At 39.8% G+C, this 20,464-nt stretch overlaps 2 protein-coding genes and 1 non-coding gene across 3 annotated transcripts; 2 read left to right on the forward strand and 1 right to left on the reverse strand.

The window, feature by feature from the left end:
* The first annotated feature begins 108 nt into the window (after window positions 1-108).
* LOC134822986 (malonyl-CoA decarboxylase, mitochondrial-like) lies at window positions 109-4,674 on the forward strand. The gene is made up of 10 exons (XM_063834288.1): window positions 109-338; window positions 516-611; window positions 879-947; window positions 1,153-1,278; window positions 1,805-1,900; window positions 2,044-2,346; window positions 2,456-2,608; window positions 2,793-3,000; window positions 3,235-3,580; window positions 4,462-4,674. The coding sequence occupies exons 1-9, from the start codon at window positions 164-166 to the stop codon at window positions 3,377-3,379; spliced, it is 1,371 nt and encodes a 456-aa protein (XP_063690358.1). The 5' UTR covers window positions 109-163; the 3' UTR covers window positions 3,380-3,580; window positions 4,462-4,674.
* Trnal-caa (transfer RNA leucine (anticodon CAA)) lies at window positions 1,317-1,427 on the reverse strand. The gene is made up of 2 exons: window positions 1,390-1,427; window positions 1,317-1,362 (listed from the first exon to the last, which is right to left on the reverse strand). It is a non-coding gene; the product is annotated as a tRNA-Leu (tRNA).
* A 44-nt stretch (window positions 4,675-4,718) lies between the features above and the next one.
* Window positions 4,719-19,054, forward strand: LOC134822985 (uncharacterized). Its single transcript, XM_063834287.1, has 12 exons — window positions 4,719-4,856; window positions 5,419-5,516; window positions 11,564-11,675; window positions 12,987-13,144; window positions 13,257-13,418; window positions 13,565-13,700; window positions 13,896-14,050; window positions 14,223-14,433; window positions 14,884-15,019; window positions 17,238-17,425; window positions 18,023-18,174; window positions 18,327-19,054. Exons 1-12 carry the CDS (start codon window positions 4,796-4,798, stop codon window positions 18,474-18,476), a joined length of 1,719 nt encoding a protein of 572 aa, XP_063690357.1. The 5' UTR covers window positions 4,719-4,795; the 3' UTR covers window positions 18,477-19,054.
* Window positions 19,055-20,464: the final 1,410 nt, after the last annotated feature.

Here is a 20,464-nt window from a genome sequence, read left to right on the forward strand (position 1 = left end):
ATGTTTGATTCATGTTTGATATTACGAAGTTAAATTTACTTGATATTCTGATGCTTTCACAAAAAGAGATTGCTACTTGCTATACTTCTCAGTCACATCTTTATCCATGCCTAAAAGCACAATCCTAAGATAAGGAATGAGATAGAAATGAGTAGAGATCACGATGAAGTACCCACTATTCTGCAACACAACCCTCCAACACACTTTACACCGGTATAACGCACCCAGCTTCAGGGGTGCTCTAGCTCGGTTAACCCCGTGTGTCGCTACTCGGAGGTTTTCTAGTAGAGTTGGAGCAGATGATCGGAACCGTCAGCTCTCTTCGCTCCCCATAAGAGGTTAGTTCCAGTCTCAATGTTGTCATTTGACGGCAATGTTTTTAACAACAAAAACGTTTACCCCCATTTACTTAAAACATCTGACATTACTTTCAAGGTTATATTTCTATGTTCAGGCATTTGATGGTTCATACAATGATTGAGTTTGTACTAATTTAATCCTCCTAATATCACCAGGAGATTATGTTGGCGAGGCCATAAAGAAGTCGTCTGATCTGACACCGAGAGAAAATGTGCGCCACTACTTAGAGATCATGAACAAGTCTATTGATAGTGAGTAAGTGAGTTGTTATTTGAGAATACATAGAAACAACGCGGCAGCTACAAAATTGGTTAGTTATTGAATTTTAATCCTCCTTTCTTATAAAACTTTTGGAAATGCCCTCCCCAGCTCAGTATCGCATGTGAATTATAATTTTGCATTAATACGAAACGTTTTGAAAAAATAAATGCCTCCCCCGGTATCGTATTTAATTTTGATATCAGTCACCTGAATAATAAAACTGTTTCTACGCTTATTGTTAACTCCTCACTTTCCAGTTGAAAATGATGTTCTGAAACGGCTCTGTGAATCACCTGAGGGACTTACCGCGGTTATGGACGCTAGAGGTCAGTGAGCAGTTCGTTGGATGGTATTATGCTGTAAATTGTAATAATTTATAATGATCTATGCATATTGTATTATCCCCATATTATTCTGCTATTTATATTTAGTTTTATAACATTTTGTTATTGTTTTTATTAATGAGATTTCAAAATATAATAAGATTTTGCTCAAATTTTAGAGATCTGAGTTTTACAATAAACATTTCAGCTGAATGCAATGACATGATAGTCAAGCTACCTCGACCCGAACTCATGAAACTAGACAAGATACTGTTCAAAGTGTTACGCTTTGCTGTTACTTTTGATAATACTGAGATATCCACAGTTAAACTAGGTTGGTATTTTTCTGAAAATATGAAAATTTTGAAAAGATGTCAGAAGTGGGATTTGAACCCACGCCCACATTCGTGGACCAGAATGCTCCATCTTACGACGGCAAGAGATTCTTGAGTCTGGCGCCTTAGACCACTCGGCCATCCTGACTGTTATACAAGACGAAATATGATAATCGGTCTTTATCTACTTCAACCTATGTTCAACTCTTTCGAAATGCAAAAGCAGAAATGACATTCTGATATAGGAGAGGCTGTAAAATCTTACCGTTAGTAAAATATGTAAAGCCTCATATTTCAATATTATATATGTTTTTGTCAATAACTCTTCATCAAGTTAGAAATCAGTAGGTTACTTGGGTTACGCACACGAGTTGAACACACGTCAAAAAAATTGATAATTAATTGCGATTTAGGCAAACTAGTTCTCAGACCACAATGTTTTATATTTACAATAGTTTGAAAGATTTGTTACGTCTATATTATATAGTCTCATTTTGCTTACAATAACACGCAATTTGTATTCAGAGTCACCTAAAGCAATTGTGGAAATGGTAAGGAGCAGTGACAGAGTTCACCCTATTAAAACTCAACTAGACCTTCAAAACAGACTTGCTGAAAATCGTAGGTACTCCAGTTGAAACGTCATTAAACTTCGTTCCGACGTCTCTTTCAGAAGCTTTGGTTGTTTGTACGAAAAAGGTGAAGGGTCGATTTCCCAGATTTTCAAATTGTATCCCATACTCTAAATCTGAAATAATCCACAGGTTCCGTATTTGTACTGACCCACACCCTCCTTCCCTCTCGCCCCCTGGTAATCCTGCACGTGGCTCACAGTTCAGGAATGTTCCAGTGTGTCTCAGACATCAAGGAGGGTCTGGATGAGAGCTTAGCTAGCTCTCTTTGTACTCCAACAGACGGACGGACACACGGACTAGACCACGGGAGGGAGATTAGTTCTGGAGCTGAGGATGGGGAGATATTGTCCTGTACTCGGTTTACAGAGGATGCTTCATATAGGAGAGTCAATACTTTCTACTCTATTTCTTCTCTGGAAGTTGCATTAAGAGGTATGGATCATGCTGCTCTCTTCATTTCAATTAAATGTCTGTACCATGACACCATAGATCAGATAAATAAAAGTGATGCTCCCAGTCCCTCTCACACTCTCATGACTAGGTATCCCCTGCGGAGGCTGGTGTATAGGTAAAGCAAAGTCCCAACTAACAGCACCCCGAACCCTCTACACCACCCTGTCTCCAATACCTGGTCTCAGGAACTGGATTAGCGTTTCTCTGAAGCGACCTAACCCAAGGGTGCTCAGACTTATCGGTAAATTCCAGATATTTATTTTGGGTTTTTTGTCTGAATTTCTTAATTCAGGGACTACGATTTAACCTTATTGTTTTCTGCCCTGTCATGTAAAATGATAACGTTATTTATGTATTATGTAAATAATATTTTCATTCCTTTCTCTAACCTTGGTAAAATTTAAAATTGAAACAGAAATATCCAGCTACAGGATCATATCGCACTGAACTAGAGAACATGTTGTCGTCTCCCTCAATAGTTGCCGTCCCTGAGGGTCTGCAAGCTACTGTCTCCAGGCTGGCAGCTTACTACCTGACCTCAGAGAAACAAAGAGGGAATGTTCTGGACCCAGTGGGTCACTTTCATGTCACCAATGGAGCTGTTGTGTGGGGTCTGAGATGGGGTGGCACCCGGTTAGTTTACATTAAAGAGTTTAGTGCTCAGTGATAAATTGGGGGGGGGGGGGGGATAACATTTTTTTGTTTTTTTTGTTTAGGTAAAAGTAGTTTTTTGAAAAAACCAAAAAAGGAAGGGAAAAAAAGGAAAAAAACCAATAAAATGATAAAAATATAGCTCAAAATCGAAATAGCTACTATTAATTATAGTCTCTAGATTAATGTCCCTAAAGTAACCATATCTCCGCTCAGGAGTGTTGAGATGCAGGAGCAGTCACTGGGACTAATGGTCAACTACTTGTACGACACCTCCTCCCCCCACAGAGCGACCCAATACGCCTCAGATGACAGGATTATATCTGTGGGTCCAGCTGTCAGCAACCTGCTGCTTGATTGACATTTTTAGTTATAATGAAACGGAAAACGCTCGTAATAAAATGTTGCTTTTCTGGTCGGGACTTTAGATTTATAACTGTTAAACGATTTTTACCTAATTATAAGTTTTTATTTCATAATAGTGATAGATAAAATTCTATAAACGAAATATTTTTTCATTCTGCATTCTAAAAAGAAATTTTACGGTAATTTGTGTTTTTGAGTACCTTACTCGGGAATATTATAGCGGGTTAATTTATGACTGGGAAAAGTAATAACCGGGAAAAATATGGCGGACTTTCCCAAAACCCGCCAAATTATCCCGGTCATGTATTTACCGGTGGCCGACCTTTCGAGTTTTTTTTTTTCAGAGGTCAACAAATTTTCAACCGAAATTTCTGTTTTTGTTACTTGTTAAAGAAGTTATTTCAATTTACAGTTACTGATATTACTCAGAAATAGAAAAAAAGACACGTCTAGTATTTAAAGGAAAATAAATCTATAGCAATAATAAGTCAAATCTTCATTAAAGCGTATTCTCATTCTCATTATCGCTAATGTCCCCTCCATTATCATTATTGATATCCCCCTGCTGCTGACCGTCAAATTCGAAGTTGTATTGTTGTCTTAACAAGACTTTCATTTTGTCCGCTAATGGGGCTACTGCTCTGAAGGTCAGCCGGAGCTTAATTTCCTGCCCACCGCTTGGTATTGGGGAACGTCTTGGCTTTGCATCTTCAACTGCTCCAGTAATCAATCCACCGTGGACCATGAAATAGTGGCACAGTTTACTCACTTCATGGGCAAGAAAAGTGAGAATCACGGTCCACCCTGAAATCTGATTTCTATAACCAAATTGTGATTTTTATAACGAAATTATGGTAGCAACTGCCAATAAAGTTACAGCCCTCCATCCACTGCTTCAAAAGTCTTCTCTAGCACATATGAGACTTCAGGTAAAATATGATGATCACCACCCCCTTGGAACCCCATAATCTGAGTCGGCGGGTTTTTTTATGACTGGTAAAATTTTTGACCGGGAAAAATATGGCGGAATCTTCCAAAACCCACCACTTTATCCCGGTTATAATAATCCCGAGTAAGGTATGTCACTTTCTAAAGTGTGTGCGATATGATTTTTGTATAGAAGTTCAGATCTTATCAAATATTTCTTGGTATCTTCAGTATTGATTTTAACCGCCAAATTTAAGGATTTGTTTCCCTTCTGTGTAGAATTTTACAAGACAATTAAATACGCGGCATTTTTACTTGGAAGCTAATTGTAATTAAAACGCTAAAATGGTAACCATTTTTCCGAAAAAGATTGTTTCCTTTTGTTCATACACTTATTTTTATACTTATTTTAAGGATGGTATATTAACGGAACCTCTTGAAAGAATCTAAAGAAATGTTAGGAATGTGAAGAAACCGAGCTGAGATGAATCAGAAACAGGCTGTTCTACTGCCTCTGAAGCAGATAAAAGTACCGTTGGAGCTAGGTGAGGATACTGGTCAAAAACACGGAATAGCTGTGGAAGTAAAATCAGTTGTCTTTATTAAATATCACTGCATAGACTTATACACTGCATGGACTATCATGTAGATTATTGGAATTCTTAAGTATTTTTATGACCATAATAAATGAAAAGTCTGCAGCCGTCAAAATTCTCCCATTCGTACCGAAAATTAAAATTAGCCCATCCAATCGTTAAAGAGATAAAATCTTCTGTGAAGGTCTGCCAAATGCCAAACGCCTCATAACTTAAAACTCGCACATCGTCGACCAATATTCTACCTACGTACGCACAAATCTAAAAGTTTCCATGAATATGAAGATAACGATAAATTCAATTTATCAATAATCATATTCAAACCGGCTTCCTATCTCATCCTTCCCCCCGAGCGATTAATTAAATTTATCCTGTTACCTTGGCAACTATTTACCCTGTCCAGAATGGAAACTTGATCACAGTTCCCGGTCGAGTATTAACTAAAACGAGAGATAAACAGATAAGCGTTGATTATTAATTATTTGGATTTGTGAACCAGCCTACCGCCCAGGATGGAAACGGAAGCTGGTTGAAGAGTCCGGCATGGTTAACTCGGTAATACACTACATTAGCCCCCATGACAACAAAACCTTCTCTAACAAGAAACAGGTACAGTTATACACTACATTAGCCCCCATGACAACAAAACCTTCTCTAACAAGAAACAGGTACAGTTATACACTACATTAGCCCCCATGACAACAAAACCTTCTCTAACAAGAAACAGGTACAGTTATACACTACATTAGCCCCCATGACAACAAAACCTTCTCTAACAAGAAACAGGTACAGTTATACACGACATTAGCCCCCATGACAACAAAACCTTCTCTAACAAGAAACAGGTACAGTTATACACTACATTAGCCCCCATGACAACAAAACCTTCTCTAACAAGAAACAGGTACAGTTATACACAACATTAGCCCCCATGACCGTTATGTCTCTTTCTTGTAGAAGTACGTAACGTTATGTCTCTTTCTTGTAAAAGTACGTACCGTTATGTCTCTTTCTTGTAGAAGTACGTACCGTTATGTCTCTTTCTTGTAAAAGTACGTAACGTTATGTCGATTTCTTGTCGAAGTACGTACCGTTATGTCTGTTTCTTGTAGAAGTACGTACCGTTATGTCTCTTTCTTGTAGAATCCGTACCGTTATGTCTCTCTCTTGTAGAAGTACGTACCGTTATGTCTCTCTCTTGTAGAAGTACGTACCGTTATGTCTCTTTCTTGTAGAAAGTTACTGTGCGAGCTCTACTTTGTGTTTAACGTTAAAACTCTCATATTGTACTTAAAAGTATACCTTGTCCCTGTCAAATGACATTTTAATAGCAGGAAAAGCTACGTTCCCTGTCATTTTAGTAGTCTCAGCTACCCTCGACCCTCCATAGGCCGAACCAAATGTAGTCTGAAACACGTTTTTATGATACTAGTAGTTGTAACTAGTAGTATAGTAGTATAGTAGTAGTAGTAGTAGTAGTAATAGTAGTAGTAGTAGTAGTAGTAGTAGTAGTAGTAGTAGTAGTAGTAGTAGTAGTAGTAGTAGTAGTAGTAGTAGTAGTAGTAGTAGTAGTAGTAGTAGTAGTAGTAGTAGTAGTAGTAGTAGTAGTAGTAGTAGTAGTAGTAGTAGTAGTAGTAGTAGTAGTAGTAGTAGTAGTAGTAAATCTTTCAAAGTACGAAATATCTCTTTAAAAGAGCATCCTAGGCAAACATCAACCATCTTCTAACTTCTTCCACTCCTCCCTATCTAAAGCTAAAAATCTAAGGTCTTCGAAATCAGTCAAATTCTTAAGTCTAATATCAAGATTTCTACTAGTCAAGTCTTTTCTAATAACATCTAATAAGTTTAAACATGGTCTACCCCGTCTCCCTTCCATAAAAATATCAGAATTTATAGCAAATAACATAGAGGTGTATGCTGGTGAGTCTTCCTGTCCTCTTAAGATATGTCCTAACATTCTCCATCGAAACTTAGAGACTCTCACAGACAAGGGAGTGACATAACAACGAGCATAGAAATAACCCCAGTAGGCCATCTGATGTTGAGGATTCTTCGGAGGTGTTTGCGATGAGCAATATCAAGTTCATTCAACGAAGCTAGTGGTGCAGCCCAGGAGTTGCAGTTGTAGAGTAGAATAGAGACTACTTGTGCCTCGTAGATTTTGATCTTCCTTTGGACTGAAATCTTGCTCTTCATCCAAACTTTCTGAAATTTACTAAAGGCAACATTACCAAGGAATATTCGATTCTTGATATCCTTAACAGTGCACATCAACGATCCTAAAGTTTTGTTAGAGCGCCACTCTTCATCACCTCTATACACTTTTCCAACAATCACCTTGCGTTTAACAGTGGGTTTAGGATCTGCTAAATAAAAATGGACAAATTCAGTCTTGGAAGAATTGATATGAAGGTCCCACTGCTGGAATATATCTTTAGCGATAGGAAGCATTTCTTTGAGTGGAGCAAGTTCAGTGTTATTAAAGTCAATATCATCAGAGTATCCTGTTTCGAGTGGCATGAATTCTTCTGAGATAGGAGGATTAGGGATTGGATGATTCACTGGGTAAGGTGTTGATGATACTTGGGAGAGTACAGATCTGAGGTGAATAAGTGCAGCAGCTTCAACAACAGTAAATAGATTACCTGATAGTGCATCTCCTTGAAATGCTCCAGTTGTGCTTTGGAACTCAATTGATACAGTATTATTGACTTTTACTTTCAACACTGTGTTTGATAGTAGGAGCCGTACCATCCTAATTTCATCACTAGTACAGCCAGCATCTTCAAGAACATTGAGTACTGTTTCTCTGCTGATGGTGTCAAAGGCACTTGACATGTCTATACTCATTCTGTGGTAGCTCCAATGCTTTCTAAGTACCACTGAGGTTAGCATACGTTGAGACCAAATTATATCGCCACAACTTCTACCTCTCTTGTAAGCACTTTGTGTAGGACCGGTGTACTGATCTAGCTTGCCTTGGATACGTTTTAGGGTAATCATTGACAGTAATTTTCTGGAGCAGTTTGAGAGGGTGAGAGGTCTGATGTTTGCTGCTGGACCAAGTGGTTTCTTGGGCTAGTAGTAGTAGTAGTAGTATACCTGCGTAGTAGTAGTAGTAGTAGTAGTAGTATACCTGCGATGGTGCTTAATAGGATATTACATAAATATACAATATACAGGGTGTTTCAAAAATAATGTCCTGATTTAAAAAAACAATTAAACAAAATTTATGAAGGAGCAAAATGCCCATTATCGGTTGCCATTAGTTCATAAAGCTTACAAATTTAATTTTTTAAGCTCATTTGTTCCAGCGATTCAACTTTGTTAATTTTTTTGGCTCTGTTCCAAAAAGTCGAATTTTGAGACAAATGGGGTTCACAAAAGAATAATTTTTCGATATATTTGTTACGCTTATAACCAAAATTTGAAAAGTTATTTCATTTGTACTAAATTTGACGATAAATCAAAAACAGGACACTATTTATGAAACACCCTGTACATTATGATAGTCATATAATATTCAAACAATATAAATATTTTGATGGATCGTTTACACTAAATATAAAAATCCATACAAAAGAAGTCAATATTCTCTATTATTAATTATATTAATCAGTTATCTAATTTCTCCACTTTTGTTTTTGGCTGTGTTATTAGTGTATGAGGGATGGTTCATTTGTTCGTGCTTAATATTGAAATTGTGAGAAACTTGTTTAATGAAGATCATCGTAATTATATTTTACTTCTTATTACAGTAAAACCCTGATTTACCGCGGAGTTTGGGGAAGGAAACAACCGCGGTAAATCGGGGTTTGCGTTAAATCGGGGTTTTCTGTTCACATTATGCATGTTAACCCCTATTTGGGAGAAGGAAATAATCTAGGTTCTACTGTATATCTATTATCTAATATTCTACTAGGTTTAATAAGGTTTTTATATCTCTGATTCTACTCTGAGCAGGAACTCGTTAGCCTTGTCCATGTATATATAAGTGCTATATCATCTGCAAAGTCCAATCCTGCAGTATAAAATTAATTTCTTATCAGTTTTAATTAGTATTGCTGCTCTGCATCTGCACACCATGTTTATCAAGTCTAGGAGAGCATTTAACTTGAGCCGGGTTTTAATTCAATGACCGGTTGGATATATTACCCTGGGACTCCTAATCTTTCATAACCGTATTAGACTCTGTTATCTGAACATTCTTTATGTGGAAGAGGTCTATGATGTTATTTAAGTCACTTTTATTGTGTTATTTGGAAATGTATGTTTATTTCCACGGCACGCACACTTCTGTACTGATTGCTCGTTTTTTGTAGTTTTCTGTAGTTTTCCTACTAGTCTTATAGTGGTTAGGGGGGGGAGCCAAGTGGATATTTGTAGATATTTGGATAATGTCATCCACTTTTTTCGTGAATTATCCATTGACAATAATCTACAAATATCTACATTTATCTACAAAAAATGTATATCTCAAATATGTGCCCAGAAATTCTACTGAATTTTTGGAGATAAATGTATAAATTTGTAGAATTTGTAGAATTTTCGTGAATTATCCATTGACAATAATCTACAAATATCTATGTTTATCTACAAAAAATGTAATCTCAAATATGTGCCCAGAAATTCTACTGAATTTTTGGAGATAAATGTATAAATTTGTAGAATGTCATCCACTATTTTCGTGGATTATCCATTCTACATTAATCTACAAATATCTACAAATATCCACTTGGCTCCCCCCCTGGTTAATTGTTATCCGAAAAGATTTAATAACGAACAAATTTGAAAACATAACGTTACTTATTTATGCTTATATTTATTATTTATGCTATAATATCTTTGTGTATATTGCCCAATGTGGTCATATTATGATATATAAATTACTTCGTCCTAGAGTTTGAAGACATAACCCCACAGATATGATTCTTCTTTTGGTCCTGTGCTTGTTTGCAGCTGGCTCTGCTCAGCTGCAAACCATGCCTCCCCCCTTTACCGGACCTGATGGGGGATTTCCTTTCTCCGTGAACGTATTTGACATAATGGGCCCCCTGCTGAGTGAAGGAATATTCGGGAACCTGACCGAGAGCGACCTCGGACTGGATAACATGACCTCAACAGGGTTCAGCCGAGAAGTAGAGGCCGTGTTCAACATGATGCGTCCTGACGTCTGTCCTGATGATCCCAAGAAGTGTTCTTTCTCCATGATCATGGGGTGCACCTGCCGGAAAGCCTTCAAGAAGCTTGGTAAGGACTGTACCTCCCTGCCGTGCGACATGTTCACCTACGTGTCCGAGAACGCAGCTGGGTACATGAAGAGGATGCTGCAAGCGGAGAGTATCGGGGAAATAGTGGAGGTGGTACTTGAGGGAGTTGCACCTCTCTTGAAGAAGGTCTGTAGTTGCAGTCCTGGTGTTTACAACGCAGTTGAGACCTGTCTCACTAAATATGACGGGATGATGCTGGGAGACGCGGCGGCCACAAAGAACTTCACAGACAGCATGAAGGGGCTGGAGTTCAAAGCACTGAAGAAGGCACTTGGAGTAGCTAGCAGCGCACTGTGTGGTTCCAAGGAGGGTGAGTGTGTTGAGGACTTCAGTGATATGATGGTTGAACTGGCAACAATGTTCGATAGGTCCCTCGGAGAGACAGCTCCCGGTGAACAATGTCTCTCTTTCAGACGGCTAAATGCTGTTATCATGAATGTATACGGAGCTATTGCTGGTATAAAAGAAGATAAGAAAATGAGTGAAGCTAAACGAATGAACGCGTGGGTGAAAGAAGTGCTGAAGGTAAAAGAAGACTTCTGGTGTGGTGCTCCCGATTGTGCAGAGCATCTTTCTGAGGAGTTCGCTACCTGTTGTGTGAGGAGTGGAATAAAGAAACTAGACATGAAGTTCATGAAGAACATCATCATGTTTGCTAACAGTGCTGCAAGTGTCATAACTGAGATGAGTGGAGACGATATGAGTGTTGATGCTCTGATGGCTGCAGACATGATGAAGGGGAAGACGTTGAAAGCTATACTGAGAGCTGCAGATCCTTTCGACAAAATGTGTCCCGAGCTTTACGAGGATTTTATGCCTGAGTGTTACTAGACTGTTCGCAGATAATGAAAAACTGATTTTTTGTGATTTAGTATTATGCTATTGATATTTTAAGTCTGTAAACTATTGTAATTCACTCGCATTTATTCAAAAATCACCCATCACATTTTTTTGTGAAAATTTATAAACTATATATTTTATTTCCTATCATTTGCAATAAGCTTGTTTTATTGGTCACTTAACAGATTTTGGTTGGGGACTGGCCCGAAGTGCCAGCCAATGTTTCAGTTTACTCAAAATATAATGACAATATAATAATCTCATGAAATAGTAAATGCTGAATGAAATGGTATTGAAACCTAAATAATAATAATAAGACCTGAGTGGGGCTTAGTGAGACTGGGTGGGACTGGGTGAGACTGGATGAGACTGGGTGAGACCGGGCCGAGTATCAACTTCAAGTTGTCCGGTTTTACAAGATATATGTGCTTTTTGGTTCGCCCTTCTTTGGACCGGTCTGGTAACAAGAAAATTTCTTTGAAGCGTTGGTTGTTATGCTTTGGATGTAGGACTATAATTTGCTGACACGTGCACAACCCTCCTCAGATAAAAGAGTACCTGGAGTCACGTGGAGATGACATGTCCACCCTCTCCCCCGACTGGTTTGTGTTCTCTGCCGCTGCAATACTGGAAAAGGAGCTGGAGTATGAGACTCAAGGTGTGGATTAGTTTGATGTAATTTTTTGGAATTCTAATATTTTAAATCATATTATCCATGGTACTTGACTGTTCGGAAACAACAATCAAAACAACGAGGCCCATTATGTGTCTAAAGATGAATGATGAATGTACAGGGTGTTCACGATACATTGAAACGGTTTTAAATGTCTATACAAAAATTTATGAAGGAGCAGTCCACTATATTTTCCACTCATTTTCTTTGCTAATCGGTTAAGATTATGTTTAAAACCAGTTCAGATTCGAATATTATACATACAGCTCATGAAATTTCGTATATTATTCTGCAAGGCTCTTCAAACATGCTATTGTCAAGGCCTAATTTGAGAATGATCCGAGCCCGTTTGTCGCCAAAAGGTACCTTTAACTCACCCAAAATACAGTTTTCAGGTGTTCTAAGTTGTTAGATACTGGTCTCTTAAGTTCATATATAAACTTTATCAAAATCTGACGAAAAATGGCTGAAACACAACATAACAATTATGAGCCTAACCTTTAAGTTCATACAGGGCATACACGATAAAATATGATAGCTTTCAGCCCAAAAATTGGTCAAGTATCGATATTTTTATACGAAACCAATTTGATGTGAAAAATAAAACCAAACTACATATTATTCACTACAATTTTTAGCTCAATATTTGTTGAAATGTGATTACTAAGGCCAAAAAACGTTGAAAATCGCTAGTATCTCAGTTTTCGTCTTTCACAAGAGCGAATTCGCTCAATTCGTAATTTAACTTCTCCAACATTTTCGCATGACATTTTCAGAGTCAATAAAGAATCGTATTTTGGGCTCACACTATTGATCAGATTTTAGATTAAGGCCCAATGAACAAATTTTGGGGCCAATTTCCAAACTAGTTCTGGCAGAAACACTCTTCGCAGTTATCACATTAACAACATTATGCAACATTATGTTGCAGCACAATATTTGAAATTTTGAGAACTGTGTGACATTTTTGATATCTGGACTGGTTGTAACATAACTTTAATCGATTAGCAAAGAAAATTAGTGGAAAATATAGTGGGATGCTCCTTCATAAATGTTTTATAGACATTTAAAACCGTTTCAATGTATCGTGAACACCCTGTAAAATAGATGTAAATTAAAGGTCAAATATTTATAAAATAGGATAAAAAGGATTTAAAGATTACAAATCAACAAATCAGGGGACACATAACAGCTCATAGTTAATAATTACCTAGAATAACATGTTAACATAGTTAATAATTACTTAATAACATGTTAACATAGTTAATATCACAGTAACCAATTAGTTGTCCACAGGCGGAGAGAAGAAGCTCCTGAACCGAGTAGCCAGCGCGGCACTGGATGTGATCTGTTCCCGGTCCTGTCCGGGGAGGGGGGGTACTCGTCCCTCGCTCTCCTGCTCCATGTGCCTCACTTACTATCACCACAAGTGTGTGCAGATACCTGAGGAGAGTGTGAGTAACCGTAGTAACTTGACCCCCCCCCCCCCCCCCCCCATCTTGTGTGTGTTTGTGCCATTGTTTAAGTAACGTGTGATATTTGCATAACTTACCTTACTGCCCGCAGGACGACTACTTGTGCCAGGCGTGCACGCAGACCACTCACCTGCAACAGAAAACTAAGAGGAGACACCTGGAGTCCCCTGCTTTCACCTCCATCCCTGATAAACCTGTTCTTATTGTACTCTCCTGTTTAGAGGACACTAAGGACCTTATCAATGCTGGCCTGGTTAGTAGATTACATGTTTCCAGCTTCAAGTCCAGGTATCTTTGGAAGGTCTTCAATGGGGTATACTTAACCTCTCATAAGAAGCCTGCGCAGGCAAATGCGCTATTTGCACGTGCAAAATAGCATTTTTAAAGTCATAAAACCAGGTTTGCAAGCAGTGGAGGAGGGTTAGTAAGACTCCCTTCCTCTGGAAACGAGGTGCTTTGTCGAACGTAACTTTAACAGATAACTGGTCTACCTTCAAATCTCAGTTTGAGTTTCTCGTTAAACTTGATTCCAGAGGTATGTACTTTCAATAGTCGTCGTAGTTTTCTGCTCTTGGAGACTAAATCATTAAACTGTTTATTATATATTATACACTAAAAAGAGCAAGTTATCTCTACTTATATTGTAATCAATTTAAACACAGCAACAATTTCACATCTACAATTACATTCTGTGTTTCGTGAAGATTTGCTCTGACTTTATCTCTATCAGGAATGGGGTTCAGCACACACATGAACAAGGTATGGGAATCTCTAGGACCAGTCCTTGGCTCGATTCCAACTCTTAAGTTCATAACCCTGGGTTCAGTGACTGCTCCTGTTATCTCCGTTCTCCTCAATAACATCAAGGGAATCAAACACTTCGAGGTTTGTTGTGTAACTGATTTACTATTTACTGTTTCTGATGCGCTGTTTCGAATTCTGATGTTTTTAGAATTCGGATTTATTTTATTGGCCATTGAACTGTTCCTTAAACTATTTACATTGGGTGAAACATTAACAACTTTAGATAATTTTTCAAATCATATCCCCCCACCAGGCTCAGTACATAATCCACGACTCCACGCGGCGCTACAACGACAACAAGCAGGTGAGTGAAGTGGAAGTGGAACCGTGTTCCTCCCAACCCCACCTCCGCCACCTCTCCCTCTGTAGTCCCACTCTGCTGAAACTACCCGCTCAGTCTGATCTCAAGTTGCTCAGGAAGTTACAGAGGTTACAGAACTTGTCCATTACCAGCTTCGTACCGGGTGGGTGGACTAGTATTCTTAGAATTTACTAGACTACTAGTCTTAATAGTAGTATTAATACTATTCTTACTTCTTAGAATTTACTAGACTACTAGTCTTAATATTAGTCTTAACAGTAGTCTTACTACTAGTCTTACTTCTTAGAATTTACTAGACTACTAGTCTTAATACTAGTCTTACTACTAGTCTTACTTCCTAGAATTTACTAGACTACTAGTCTTAATAGTAGTCTTACTACAAGTCTCCCTAGTCTTACTTCTTAGAATTTGATTATCTGATGTTATTAGTTATCTCACTTTCTTTTATCAGCTCGTTCCATAACTTTATCCAATTTATTAGCTTTTATTTCCAAGGTAAGGGGCTATGTTGTACTACTAATTGTGATTAGCTTATTAAGGGGGGGGAGGGCATTGTGAATTAGCTTATTAAACCAAGTGTTCTTTATTTCAGGAAGTCTGGATAAGGCGGGCCTAGGATTCATATCTCATCTGAGGAACTTGTCTGCCCTGCAGCTGGGTTCCTGTTCTAACTGGGCCGCTGATCAATACAGTGTCCTCAGCAACCTTACCAACCTCAAACATCTCAGGTACACGTCCTCAGCAATCTTACCAACCTCAAACATCTCAGGTACACGTCCTCAGCAATCTTACCAACATTAAACATCTCAGGTACACGTCCTCAGCAATCTTACCAACCTTAAACATCTCAGGTACACGTCCTCAGCAATCTTACCAACATTAAACATCTCAGATACACGTCCTCAGCAATCTTACCAACATTAAACATCTCAGGTACACGTCCTCAGCAATCTTACCAACCTTAAACATCTCAGGTACACGTCCTCAGCAATCTTACCAACCTTAAACATCTCAGGTACACGTCCTCAGCAATCTTACCAACCTTAAACATCTCAGGTACACGTCCTCAGCAATCTTACCAACCTTAAACATCTCAGGTACACGTCCTCAGCAATCTTACCAACCTTAAACATCTCAGGTACACGTCCTCAGCAATCTTACCAACCTTAAACATCTCAGGTACACGTCCTCAGCAATCTTACCAACCTTAAACATCTCAGGTACACGTCCTCAGCAATCTTACCAACCTTAAACATCTCAGGTACACGTCCTCAGCAATCTTACCAACCTTAAACATCTCAGGTACACGTCCTCAGCAATCTTACCAACCTTAAACATCTCAGGTACACGTCCTCAGCAATCTTACCAACATTAAACATCTCAGGTACACGTCCTCAGCAACCTTACCAACCTTAAACATCTCAGGTACACGTCCTCAGCAATCTTACCAACCTTAAACATCTCAGGTACACGTCCTCAGCAACCTTACCAACCTTAAACATCTCAGGTACACGTCCTCAGCAATCTTACCAACATTAAACATCTCAGGTACACGTCCTCAGCCATCTTACCAACATTAAACATCTCAGGTACACGTCCTCAGCAACTTTACCAACCTTAAACATCTCAGGTACACGTCCTCAGCCATCTTACCAACCTTAAACATCTCAGGTACACGTCCTCAGCAATCTTACCAACCTTAAACATCTCAGGTACACGTCCTCAGCAATCTTACCAACCTTAAACATCTCAGGTACACGTCCTCAGCAATCTTACCAACCTTAAACATCTCAGGTACACGTCCTCAGCAATCTTACCAACCTTAAACATCTCAGGTACACGTCCTCAGCAACCTTACCAACCTTAAACATCTCAGGTACACGTCCTCAGCAATCTTACCAACATTAAACATCTCAGGTACACGTCCTCAGCCATCTTACCAACATTAAACATCTCAGGTACACGTCCTCAGCAATCTTACCAACCTTAAACATCTCAGGTACACGTCCTCAGCAATCTTACCAACCTCAAACATCTCAGGTACACGTCCTCAGCAACCTTACCAACCTCAAACATCTCAGGTACACGTCCTCAGCAATCTTACCAACCTTAAACATCTCAGGTACACGTCCTCAGCAACCTTACCAACCTTAAACATCTCAGGTACACGTCCTTAGCAACCTTACCAACCTTAAACATCTCAGGTACACGTCCTTAGCAACCTTACCAACCTTAAACATCTCAAGTACACGTCCTCAGCAACCTTACCAACCTTAAACATCTCAGGTACACGTCCTCAGCAATCTTACCAACCTTAAACATCTCAAGTACACGTCCTCAGCAACCTTACCAACCTTAAACATCTCAGGTACACGTCCTCAGCCATCTTACCAACATTAAACATCTCAGGTACACGTCCTCAGCAATCTTACCAACCTTAAACATCTCAGGTACACGTCCTCAGCAACCTTACCAACCTTAAACATCTCAGGTACACGTCCTTAGCAACCTTACCAACCTCAAACATCTCAGGTACACGTCCTCAGCAATCTTACCAACCTTAAACATCTCAGGTACACGTCCTCAGCCATCTTACCAACCTTAAACATCTCAGGTACACGTCCTCAGCAATCTTACCAACATTAAACATCTCAGATACACGTCCTCAGCAATCTTACCAACCTTAAACATCTCAGATACACGTCCTCAGCAACCTTACCAACCTTAAACATCTCAGGTACACGTCCTCAGCAATCTTACCAACATTAAACATCTCATTATCTAAACAAAGGTCTAATTACAATTACAATTACAGGTCTAACAATAAAGAATATGTTATACATTTCTCTCAATGAATGATTATGTTACACTCACTTAACTGATATCACAGTATCACTATGTCGTTTATCGTTATAATAGTAGGTATTACATTTACCATTGTTTCAGACTAGAGAGTGGTCCCTCAGAACCTACAGTAGGACTGAGCTCAGCCCTGGTGAAGCTCCACCAGTTAATACAGCTAGAACTGATAGCCTTCCCTCTCCACGCTACTCTAAACGACGCCATCACACAGCTCCCCAAACTCAACCTCCTGAATCTGGCTCCAGCAGCCAGCAACAACGAGCAGTTAGCTAGTTAGTCGAGCCATTATTCTGTACTTTTAAATCATTTGTTATTTAGTTTGCTGGATTTGAGCCAAATTTCTAGAAATAAATACTAATAATTTGATTGCTTAAGGAAATTGTTTCAAATTTATATTTACCAATTAATTTGTAGAATAAGGAAGTACCCATAATCGAGATATGTTGCACACCATGCGTACATGCCATGCCAATCAATATCTCTACAAAGCTCTAACAGCAGGCCTCCCCCTAACAGCAGTATCCCCCCAGGAATGAACCAGATCCTGTTAACAGTTATGAGGTCAGGTAACAACTGGTGCGGGGAGTGGGGAGCCGTTATCTCCCCCCCCCCCCCCCTCTAACAGCAGTATCCCCCCAGGAATGAACCAGATCCTGTTAACAGTTATGAGGTCAGGTAACAACTGGTGCGGGGAGTGGGGAGCCGTTATCTCCCCCCCCCCCCCCCCCCCCCCCTCTAACAGCAGTATCCCCCCAGGAATGAACCAGATCCTGTTAACAGTTATGAGGTCAGGTAACAACTGGTGCGGGGAGTGGGGAGCCGTTATCTCCCCCCCCCCCCCCCCCCCTCTAACAGCAGTATCCCCCCAGGAATGAACCAGATCCTGTTAACAGTTATGAGGTCAGGTAACATCTGGTGCGGGGAGTGGGGAGCCGTTATCTCCGTTAACAAGACTTGTCACACTAACACCCTGGTGATACCGGTACTGCGGGCTTTTGTAGCTGACAGCGTGCTTTACAAGGTGGGTGGTAGGAAGTTGGTGGGATTGTTTTTCTGATTCATCTTGCTTGCCACTTTTGAAGATTTTTGAAGATTTTAGTGATTAGTTCACTTTTGGAATCTAACTCTTACAATTCAATAACTTTCCAATGAACACAACACCTCCTATTGCAGGCAGCATCTAGACGAGGTCAAGGAGACATCCTGATGATTAATGTGGCGGAAGCTAAACAACTCTTGGCTGAATTTCTCCCTGAAAAGGGGGTGTGTGGGGTGTACACGCTATCTAAAAACACTTCTCATTGGATCAAGATGTGTCACTGAACTAATCTGATGAGGTACAAGTTCGTTTTGGTATTGAGATCTGACAGTTGTTCCGGATTTAAACCATTGTCTCCGATACCGTAAGACCGGGATTCGACCCCCCCCCCCCCCTCCACTGTCTCCGATCGTTTTGGTAGATAAGAGTGCCGTCTTGGTGGTGGTGTCCGATATTTCTACCTATCCTGGCATCCTGTGGACCACGTCAAAGAATTGTCAGATCAGTTCTACTGAGCGGCCTGTCTTGACCCCCCTCTAATGACTAGATCGTGGATTGAACACCGATTAAATAATTAATTTTATGATTAATTATATTTATAGACATTGCTCCGATAGCTCAATATGTGGCTGAATACTGCTGACTAATATGAAAATCGGCTGATTCTTTTTTTTTTGCAATTTCGAAATCAATTTCTCAAACTGTACAGATTATGCAGGGATAATTGTCCTACTTTGTCCTTTTTTCTTTGAGCCTTATTCTTGTATAATTTATATGATTATATTTTGAGTAAACATTGTCTGGTTCTACGAGCCAGTCCCCAATCAATCGTGTGTACTTATTGGACGCAGGTTTTAGTTTCTAATCAAAGTTTTCCGTTTTGATGTGTTAAATTTACCTAAATCACAAAGAAAACTGTACTATAACAAAATTAAAACAAAAAATCCCAATTTCATTTCAATCGTGTTGATATCTCTTTAAGTTTTAGCTCTCATCATATTCATAATTAAAATTAGGCCATTGTGTGATTGTGCAAGTTAAATGTTCCTTACCAGCATCGGGGGGGGGGAGTAATGACTACTTTTGGGGACTTGGGGAATTACGTCAACGATTTTACCCCGAGTCCCCATGATTTTTAGTCCCCATTAGTCCCCAAAAGTCTCCATTAGTCCCCATTTAGATTTCAAAAAATCTGGCTTCTCCAGACCAGATCGTAAACTTCTCAAGACTGAAGTCTAGAATATTTATCAATGGTCACTGGACATTCCTGACTTCTTGGGAGCTACTTGAGGGCTGTTAGAGTACCTCAGGTAAATTAAGGGAGGGGGCGGGGGCGACTACCAATGACAACATTGAGGAGACATATTGCATATATACGCTTATTTTATCAGATTGATCTAGTAACACGAGTTGTAGCGCAAGGAAAATAAACGCATTATCAAGGGGCCAGGGGGGGGGGGCAACGCCCCAAAAAGCCCTACACATATAAAAAATCCGAAGAGGGCCCTAGAAATCGGGGCTTTTTGGGGCCTTTTGACCCTGTATTTTTGGCATGAATTTTGTTCAATTTAAAACAAATATACACGAATTTGAAAGATGTGAGAGGGATGTAATTCTTTTCATACTCGACTATCTGACAGAGAAATACATTCACCGGGGGGGGGGGGGATTTCAGCATCAGCATTCGATCAAGAAAGCGAAGCTGAGAGAGTGCAAATATCAAGATTGTCAAGGGTCGGGTCAAGTTTGTTTCGCAAAACTATACTCCAGCAAAGTTTGCTTATCCTGTACAAACCGGGGGGGGGGGGGGTCCAACCCGATTTCCACATGAGTGTTGATGAGGCAAAAATCGGAAAATTGAGAAATTTACAGAATCGATCTCAAAAACCTCTCAAAAGGGATATAAGTCCTCCTCCTCCTTAGTCTTCCTCCTCGTCCTGAGTCCTCCTCCTCCTCCTCCGATCCTTCTCAGTCCTCCTCCTCTTCAGTCCTCCTCCTGACTCCTCTTCCTCATCCTCCTCCACCTCCTGAGTCCACCTCCTGAGTCCTCCTCCTCCTTCTCCTCCTCCTCCTCCTCGTTCTTCCTCTTCCTTCTCCTCCTTCTCCTCCTCTTTCTTCTCCCTATCAGTCCTCCTCCTCAGTCCTCCTCATAGTCGACCTCGTCCTCGTCCTCCTCCTGGGTCGTCCTCCGCCTTCTCCTCCTCCTCCTCCTACTCCTCCTCATTCCTCCTCTTCCTTCTCCTCCTCCTTCTCCTCTTCCTTCTCCCTATCA

Source organism: Bolinopsis microptera, chromosome 11, assembly GCF_026151205.1.
Source record: "Bolinopsis microptera isolate Bmic1 chromosome 11, MBARI_Bmic_1.0, whole genome shotgun sequence".
Classification (NCBI taxonomy): Eukaryota; Metazoa; Ctenophora; class Tentaculata; order Lobata; family Bolinopsidae; genus Bolinopsis; species Bolinopsis microptera.

Excerpts from the sequence above, each read along its gene's own strand:
- LOC134822986 (XM_063834288.1), top strand. The coding sequence starts at position 164 with ATGAAGTACCCACTATTCTGCAACACAACCCTCCAACACACTTTACAC. Across the intron at positions 339-515 it reads CTCTTCGCTCCCCATAAGAG|GAGATTATGTTGGCGAGGCC; the intron begins GTTAGTTCCAGT and ends TAATATCACCAG. Across the intron at positions 2,347-2,455 it reads TCTGGAAGTTGCATTAAGAG|GTATCCCCTGCGGAGGCTGG; the intron begins GTATGGATCATG and ends TCTCATGACTAG.
- LOC134822985 (XM_063834287.1), top strand. The coding sequence starts at position 4,796 with ATGAATCAGAAACAGGCTGTTCTACTGCCTCTGAAGCAGATAAAAGTA. Across the intron at positions 4,857-5,418 it reads AAAAGTACCGTTGGAGCTAG|GATGGAAACGGAAGCTGGTT; the intron begins GTGAGGATACTG and ends CCTACCGCCCAG. Across the intron at positions 13,701-13,895 it reads CGTTAAACTTGATTCCAGAG|GAATGGGGTTCAGCACACAC; the intron begins GTATGTACTTTC and ends TATCTCTATCAG.